This window comes from Gossypium hirsutum, chromosome D06, assembly GCF_007990345.1.
Source record: "Gossypium hirsutum isolate 1008001.06 chromosome D06, Gossypium_hirsutum_v2.1, whole genome shotgun sequence".
Taxonomy (NCBI): domain Eukaryota; kingdom Viridiplantae; phylum Streptophyta; class Magnoliopsida; order Malvales; family Malvaceae; genus Gossypium; species Gossypium hirsutum.
The window spans coordinates 52,100,671-52,108,818 of record NC_053442.1 but is presented as its reverse complement, the minus strand read 5'-3'; the positions used below and the strand labels follow the sequence as shown (position 1 = coordinate 52,108,818).

Genomic DNA, 8,148 nt, shown 5'->3' with positions numbered 1-8,148 from the left:
TTAATCACTTCTATTAATAAAATTTTAATATATTTTCAAAAAAAATAAATATTTTTTTTTTATTTTTAGTAACATAAAATTATGTTAATATCGAATTTATATCTAACTCAAGCCAGATTGATCTTGGGCTCAGATCTATTACAAGCTCGGGTTTCTCGAGCTCAGCTCTATTACAGGCTCAAGTTTTCTCAGACTCGAATCGTTACCGATTCAAGTTCGAATTGACACGGGCAGCCAAAACCCTCCTGCTTTTTACTAGTTACAGGAAAATCAAAGGGAAACCACAAAAACATCCAAAAATGCAGCATCTTAATTCGAGTGCCTGTAGTCTCGTATGGTCTGTCAAGTCTGTTAAAAAAAAGTATCAAAACAGATGCTAATATGCTTTACAATTACAGTAACGATCGCAACAAAATAAATACTACAAGCTACTGTACATGGATCTGACAGGGGATTTCAGCTCCAGCCTCTTGGATAAGACTTATCCAAAGCTTCCCGTGTCATTTACCAGGAGATATCTATCATCAAAGGAAACAAAAGGATGAAAAGAATAAAATAAAATAACAAGGCTATGCCAAGTAATTGTATATTTGTGGGTTGTTCTTGTCCCGCTCCAGGTACTCCCTGTCAATGAGAGATTCGATCCTTTTCTTCAAATCAGCCGGTTTTATGGGAAACTTGAGCTGTTCAATAAAAGAAACTTATTCTCAATACAAGTACGTTCAAATGTAACTTAAAAACACATTATCCCCTTTGATGTTTGATCCCCTTTGTCTGGAGATCATCAATTGCCAAGGGTACAGAAGAGTTGTTACCGGCATGAATGCATGATAACTCTCTGATAAAAACCAACTTCCACTTTCATTTATTTTTGGCTACGATTGTGACAAGATGTTACTCGGAACTCTCTAGAGATATGTTTTGTTAGAATGAAAAAGATAAGAAAATGCTTACCTGTTGGAAGAGTTCAGTTATCAGAAGAGTGTGACTCAACACCTTCCTGGTCTTCATTATCCGAACAATAGCAGCATCAACCTGCAGTAAATCAAGCAACAATCCGTATGTTTGGTTAAGCTGAACATGAGATAGCCTTCTGTTCTCTTATTTTACATTTTTGATTGATGGATAAAAAGGAAGTGACAGCTGAACCTGATATTGACGGTCTTGAAATACTCTTTCAGTAGTGCTTGTGTTCTCCTCCACTGTTTCTTTCATCTGGATAGCATTTACCTGAATTGCAAAAGGAAAGGTCAACTTGATGCCATATCATGTCAGTGAAGCAAATTCATCAAAAACCTTCTCTATGGGAATTCAGCAGAATGGCATAGGAATAAGCATGACAGGAATTCAGTTTGATCTTTCAAAAAAGTATTTACCAGCCGGAATCTTGGAATTGCAAATAAATATACCTTTATACGATAGAGAGGAGCAGTAAATCCATCATTGAAAATGAAGGAGTCATTATCTTCTACATCCCTCCCTTTTGGAAACTGCGGCACACATTCAGAAAAGGGATAAAGAAAATGAAATGAAGGAAAACAAATATCATACCAACTAACCAGCACAAAAGGCATGGTAAATGGGCATACCTTTTGTAGGACTCTTACTTTCCCACATGCAAGGGACTGCAAGGTCCTTCTCAATTCCTTGTCCTCTATGCCAGTAGAGTCCTTAATGTCTTGAAAGCTAAGCTTTTGGGCATCGTTGAACAACATCAGAACTACAGTCTAGAGGGAAAATGGAGAAAACCCAGAAAAATGTTAGAACTTGTCTGCTTCTAGAGAAAATTCGAAAAGAGAACATAGTGATAGAATAATGGTCACTGAGACAGCAAGAGTCAAACCTGGAATAAGGAAACTGCCAGCTCCTTTTTACCTTTTGGAAAATCAGCTTTCAAGACACAATGACCTAATGAATTTTGCCACATTAGGCGCCTCCCACTGTACTTACTCAAGTAGAACTCCTTAAAGATGTCCTGTTACACCAAATTCTCAAAAAGTGTTACAATTAACCTTTTTAAAAGGTGTCTAACAGTTGAAATTTCATCCCAAAGACCAAAGCAAACCTGATAGACATTAAGTTCATGAGGAAGCCTAACACCCATGGGTGGATATGTCGGCCAGTACCTGCACCGCCCAACAACCAAAATAGAATTAAATACCAACAAAGTAAAATACCTCGACAAGAAATTAATTAATCATGCATTTATGGTTTAATTCAAATAACAATGAAATAAGATTTACCCAGTTGTCAAGACATGAACGCTCATCTCAATTCCAGATGGAAGCTTTGTTCTGGCCTGGGATGACTGCTTGAATGATTCATTTATTTCCTTTGATAGTTCAATATCCTGTATAAAAATCACAAAATTCACATTCAATACAATTAAGGTTCACTTTGCAATTTATATAACGCTTCAAAGAAAACAGGCATGTATATCCATACAGAAGAGAAAGAATTCTGCCTGAAAACTGATAACAGACATTTAAAATGAAAGAATCCTCCAAATTCATCCTCCCACGTCATGTTCCATAGATAATTTCCAGAAAGAGCAAGAACTCTTTGAGATGAAACCACAAACAGAAAGATCAATCCAAGAACATGAGGTGATTTAATTACAACCACAAGTCCATAGCTCTCGTTAAAAAGAAAAGGCCCATAGTTCTAATCTGTGGCAACGATTGCATTAATATCACAATCAAATTTATCTCATATCACTAGTTTCCTCAAACTGGAATTCAAGTGCAAGTTGCAATAGAATCCAGTCACATAGAAATAAGTATTAGACAAAGTCCAAACATTTTGCAGATTGTTGAACCGACCTTGACCAATAGCCAAGTAGGTAATCCAAGATATAAAAGATTAATTCTCTTGCAATCCTTTTCTTCTCCTCACATGATTCTATTACTTCAATAATTATTTGCATATTCTATCCTCAACGAACAATTAATTTGATATATATTATTACATACTAATTGCAGGGTTAATTAATTAAACTCTAGTCGTGAGGAACAACGATTTGGAGTTAATACCACTACCAAAGGAGTAAAAAGCGATTATTGGAGTTACTGGATTGCCCATGCTTACAGAACCCAGAAGGCACGAGTTCAGTCTATCCATGATTAGAAATTCCAATGGCAACACATATTGAAAACATTTCTAGGAAAAGTTTATATAAATAGATATAGTGGCAGACCTTGAACATTCCTTCAAGTTTGTTTGTAAATTGACTGCCACACTCAGTCTTCAGCTGCAGCATCATAAATGTAACAATTCAATGCAATCTTTAGACGGAAAAAAATACCATTTTGTTAGAGTTCAACCTAAAACCAATTGGTAATAGGTGGAGGAGCTCCAACTTTAATTCAAGGCCACAGGAAATCTAATACTTACAAATGTGGGATAACACCGTTTAACACATTTGATTCAAAAAAGACTATACTGACCTTAGTAATCATAGATTTCTCTGCGTCAATAGAAGCACTCTTTCCTAGAAGCAGCCTTTTTGCAAGATCTTTCTTATAAAATGCTTCAAAGACATCCTTGCCCTTGATTACCACCAAAACATCATTCAAATCTCTAGCATTAATTTGTAGACGATAGAAAAAGAAATACACAAAAAGAATACTTTTATTTGACACAAACCTAAATATAACATTTCTTATTGGGAAAACATGAACTCTACCTGGATGAACCTAAATAAAACCAAAGCTTTATCCAGTGTACCCTCTAATTCCTCTTCCGAAGTACCCTTATTACCAGCACGGAGCTTTTCATCCAGGAACTTTGCAATCAGCTCAGCAGGTCGGTTCTATTAAATATGGCACAATGTTGAACCATCAGTTGTTTTGAAAATATGGTAATCTAAAATGAGGAATATTACTTAACAAGAATGCAGTTTAAAATAAAATGATCTCCCAATATAAAGGACAAAAGATGGCAACCTGACGAAGATTAATTAGATGCTCAAAGGAATCCTTGATGGTGTTGCCAAATGCCTCATTCTTGGAAAAGCTTTCTTCCCATATTGAATCAAGCGAAGCTTTGAATTCTAACAAGGAAGGCACCATGTCCTTGTCTTTCTCTTCATCCATGACAATGACATGCCCAGTTCTCCGAATATATGAACTTATTGCCTGCCGGAGTGATTCAAGGGCATTGACCCTTGAAAACAGTGAGTACATTCTCTGAAGGTCCTCAAGACGACGCCCATCCATCAGCATCACAAATCCCTGTGGAAATTAGAAATATATAAAATTATTAAAATTATGCAATTACAAGCAGGTATTCAAAGTTCAGTGAATCGCAGTCACACCTTATCAAGAATAGCAGGTATATGCCGTTCAAGCAGTTGCTTTTCTGCTGTTGCTATAAGTGGCTTTCTTGTAAGAGCATCCAGGTAGAGTACACATCTTTCATGTTCTTCATGCAACCTCATCTGCAAGAATACACCCAATATATCACAAACATAAATTTACCATAATTCTTAAGAGGGATAAACATGCATATTCCACACAAAAATGGAATAATATGATATATTAACATTGTTATTAGAAGGATAAAATATGTACAATTCAAAATACAGAGCACCACAGCACCAGTCACTGCTAATTGCAAACATAAAATATGAAAAGCACCTCTACATGCTTCAGGTAATCTGGAACATCAGATTGCTGCATGTATTTCATTCCTTCGGCTGCATAAAACTCAGATGTGCACTCCAGGAATGGCTTCTCAAAGCTTTCAGAGTAAATACCTAAAGCAGTAAACATCTTCAAAAGATGGTTAAGGAGAGTCCTATCAACCACTTCACCTAACCTGCATGATCAAAAACAGAAAAGCAGTGGGTGGGTTCCAAGATGCATATTCAATAAACACGGGAACATCAGAATTGAGCATCTGACATCATTCACAAACTTAGGTAGCTAACTCAAAATAACAAGGGAAGATGTATGAGATTTAAAAGCAATAAAGCAACATGATAATGAATTCCCCAACAATTTCTGGATTTTTCACAAAATAATTGTATCTAAAGATGATTAAAATGAGCTACAAAGAAAATGATTGACAGTAAGCTACAGTTCAATTGATCAGACATTCTAACCAGCCCTTCAAGAGACTTTTTTCCACAATAGAAATATGTTACCACCTCTTTCTAGCCTTTTCCAGGTAACTAGAATCTTATGGCATAGGCTGGTAAAACCATAGAAGTAAACCAAAGAAGGGAATAAGGACATTAAAACAACTTATGAGTTAATTCAACTTGACTGATACTCAACATGTTGCAGGTTGACTTTTTCAACTTTTACCACCACTAATTCTTGTGCAGAAAATACAGCCTGATATCAATTTGGTTTGAAGACATTTAAAACAAGTTGAACATAGCATTAGTTTATCTAGTACACTTTCATCTGCCAGTACAATAGCAACCAATGGGGTATTTATTTTCAAATTAATATTCGTTTTCACCCAAGACACCAAAAGATGGATGGTTCATCCTTAAGTTTTGCAACACCTAATGATACCCAATTTGTTACAACATCCATCTATAACTATCATGCATCTTTGGCATAGGTTAGGTTGAGACTTTGAACATGAAAAAAGGGACTACGATAAAGGAGCTGTATATTTTAAATTAAAATTCATTAGAATTACCTCTCACCCTCAATCATTCTCAAAAGACCCGTGACAGTTTTGTGCTCAACTTCAGGAGCCATGGAAAGATGTTTACGGAAGAGCTGCAAGCCCATGTCCCACAATGAACGTACATTCGGGGTTTGTTTAACATATGTTCTGTCTAGATACAAGGCTATACTACGAATCATTAACATTTGATCACAAAGATCTTGCCAACATTTCTCAACAAGAGATAAGAAAACAACCAAATCTGGGCTTTGCCCAACCAAAGATCTTAGTGCTGTAGATATATGTTCTTCACACTCTTTTTCAATGCGTTGATAAAGGCTTCCCCCCATCTTGTGCAGGCACAGATCATTGACAGCCTGAAGAGAGCATGTTCAATTATCAAGAGGCAATATTGCTAACATTGCAAATGGCTATAATAATCAAAATAGAGAAAAGAAGAATATGTGAGACTTGCCTGGTAAAGCTTCTCTAAGTCACAAGAATCTGGTCGCTTCAAAAATATGGCAGTAATGGCTGACTTCAGCTTTGCCCATGTCTCCACCTCAAAATTTGTAGGCAATGTTGGTTTTGCTGAAAAAACCAAGACAAGAAGTTAAAGTTGTATCAGAAACCTTCCTGAATATGGTCCTAAATAGCTTTCTTGTAAGCAATGCCCTTCTAGTTTCCTACAATTAGTACACATAAACCACATAGAATCGGATGTAATTTGATTTGAAAATATAAAACAAACTTCAATCCTCATTACACTTCCTCTCAAATAAACTTACTAATAATAGTCACCAGCTAAATAAAATCCATTTTCAGTTGTTTAGGAAGAACTGGTTATACTTATGCAAGTATGCATCATAGATGCTTACAGAAAATAGTCTAAAAGGGGACAGTAATGAACTTTTCAAAAAGCTCAGGGGTTTCAGAGGATAGCTCCAAACCACATTCACCCAACATGTTCCCTTGATAAATTAACAGAGAAGGCCAAACTGAAAAACCATCCAAAAAGGAAGTAAAGATCGCTCAAAGCTTTCAAGTAGAGCTACATAAGTAGTAGTCCCGCATCTCAAAGGTAAAAAAACATAAAATGTAACAAGGATTTTGCTAACCAGTGACCTGATGGCACTCTTTGAGGTTAATATATATAGTAACATATTTCATCAAAAGCACTGAAAATGATGAAACTATCCTAAAGGCACTCATTTAACAAAACCCTTTAAACTAACAAATCAAGCAGGACCCTGACCTAGTTTAACATGAATAATCTTGCCTCCCAAAAATCGATGTCAATTTCAAATTATAATAAATAAAGGGTAAAATCTTAGCAAATGGTTGAAATCGTGACCGCATTACACTGGAAAAAATGAACAGTTCTGATGATCAGCTAATAGACCTCTATGAAACATTAGGTAGAAGCTAGGATAGGATTGAAAGCACTAGCCTACGAATAGATCTCAGTAAGACAAAAAACAATAAAATGATTTAACCCGTAGCAAGGTCCTAATTTCTAAATTCACCTCCTATAATCCCTAATTTTTCATTCCAAAAGCGACCCAACAAACAAAGTCACTAAAATTCTAAGACCAAACTCTCAAATCAACTAAATAGGGCAACTTTACAAATGACCCAGAAAATAAATTTCACAAAAAAGAAAAAAAGAAGAGAGAAATCAAGAAAAAAGAACCCAACCTTTAAGGAGTTTGATGACAAGCTTTTTGGCAGGTTGAGGAGGGGTAGCCTTTTTGCGAGACAAATTAGCGGCGGCGGGAGTACGAGCATCGGCGGACTTGGAATCATCGTGGAGGGGCATAGATGAAGGGTCAAAAAGGACGTTGTTATCGTCTTGGTTGTTATGGTGGTGATGGAGGCCGTTTCTGTTTGGGTCGAGGGAGCAAGCAACGGCTTGGGACTTGGCTTTCTTCATTGGAGGTTGGAAATGAGGCGAGGAAGAAGAAGAAGAAGAAGCAGTGACGTTGGTTATAGAGCGTTTGGTGGGGGGAGAGACATGAAAGTGATCAACAGAGCATTGTAAAATCTTCAGCTCCTTCGCTTCCTTTTGATTTGGGATAATGTTGCCTTAATAATGCCTTATACACACAGGAAAAAGAAGGAAGATTTGAGAAGGCAGCACAGCAAAGCAGCAAAAGATAAAAATTTGTGAGTGAGAGAGAAAGAGAGAGAAAGATTATAATAAAAAATGGTTTTCTTTTTCTTTTTTTCTTTTGTAGGTTTTATTTATTTTTCTTTTAAGCGAAAGAAACAGGTCTGCTTTTTCTTCTTTTTTTTTTTTTTAAGTTTTGATGGTTTGGTGGTGCAGGCTTAATATTGTTCCTTTTTTTTTTTAATTCTAAATATTCGGGATTTATTGTGGCTGTCTCTTCCAATTAACACCTACTAAGTACAACCTGCAATTCTTTTTCCAGCTTAATGGTTTTGATTAGTTTAAATAAAATTATATTAGGTAAAAATATATTTTGTTAATTGTACTTAAAGAATCTAAACTTTTTTTATCCA

At 35.9% G+C, this 8,148-nt stretch overlaps 1 protein-coding gene across 1 annotated transcript; it reads right to left on the bottom strand.

The window, feature by feature from the left end:
* Positions 1-292: 292 nt before the first annotated feature.
* On the bottom strand, positions 293-7,890 carry LOC107901884 (cullin-4). The gene is made up of 17 exons (XM_016828050.2): positions 7,324-7,890; positions 6,101-6,216; positions 5,656-6,002; positions 4,638-4,818; positions 4,316-4,438; positions 3,945-4,232; positions 3,686-3,811; positions 3,447-3,548; positions 3,197-3,250; positions 2,244-2,350; positions 2,066-2,126; positions 1,844-1,975; positions 1,590-1,727; positions 1,410-1,490; positions 1,150-1,230; positions 955-1,035; positions 293-683 (listed from the first exon to the last, which is right to left on the bottom strand). The coding sequence occupies exons 1-17, from the start codon at positions 7,556-7,558 to the stop codon at positions 570-572; spliced, it is 2,367 nt and encodes a 788-aa protein (XP_016683539.2). The 5' UTR covers positions 7,559-7,890; the 3' UTR covers positions 293-569.
* Positions 7,891-8,148: the final 258 nt, after the last annotated feature.

Bases quoted from the DNA above. Each gene is read 5' to 3' on its own strand.
- LOC107901884 (XM_016828050.2), bottom strand. From the start codon at position 7,558: ATGAAGAAAGCCAAGTCCCAAGCCGTTGCTTGCTCCCTCGACCCAAAC. The intron at 4,233-4,315 runs GTGTGACTGCGA...TAATTTCCACAG, and splicing joins TACCTGCTATTCTTGATAAG to GGATTTGTGATGCTGATGGA. The intron at 1,036-1,149 runs GTTCAGCTGTCA...GATTTACTGCAG, and splicing joins TTCAAGACCGTCAATATCAG to GTTGATGCTGCTATTGTTCG.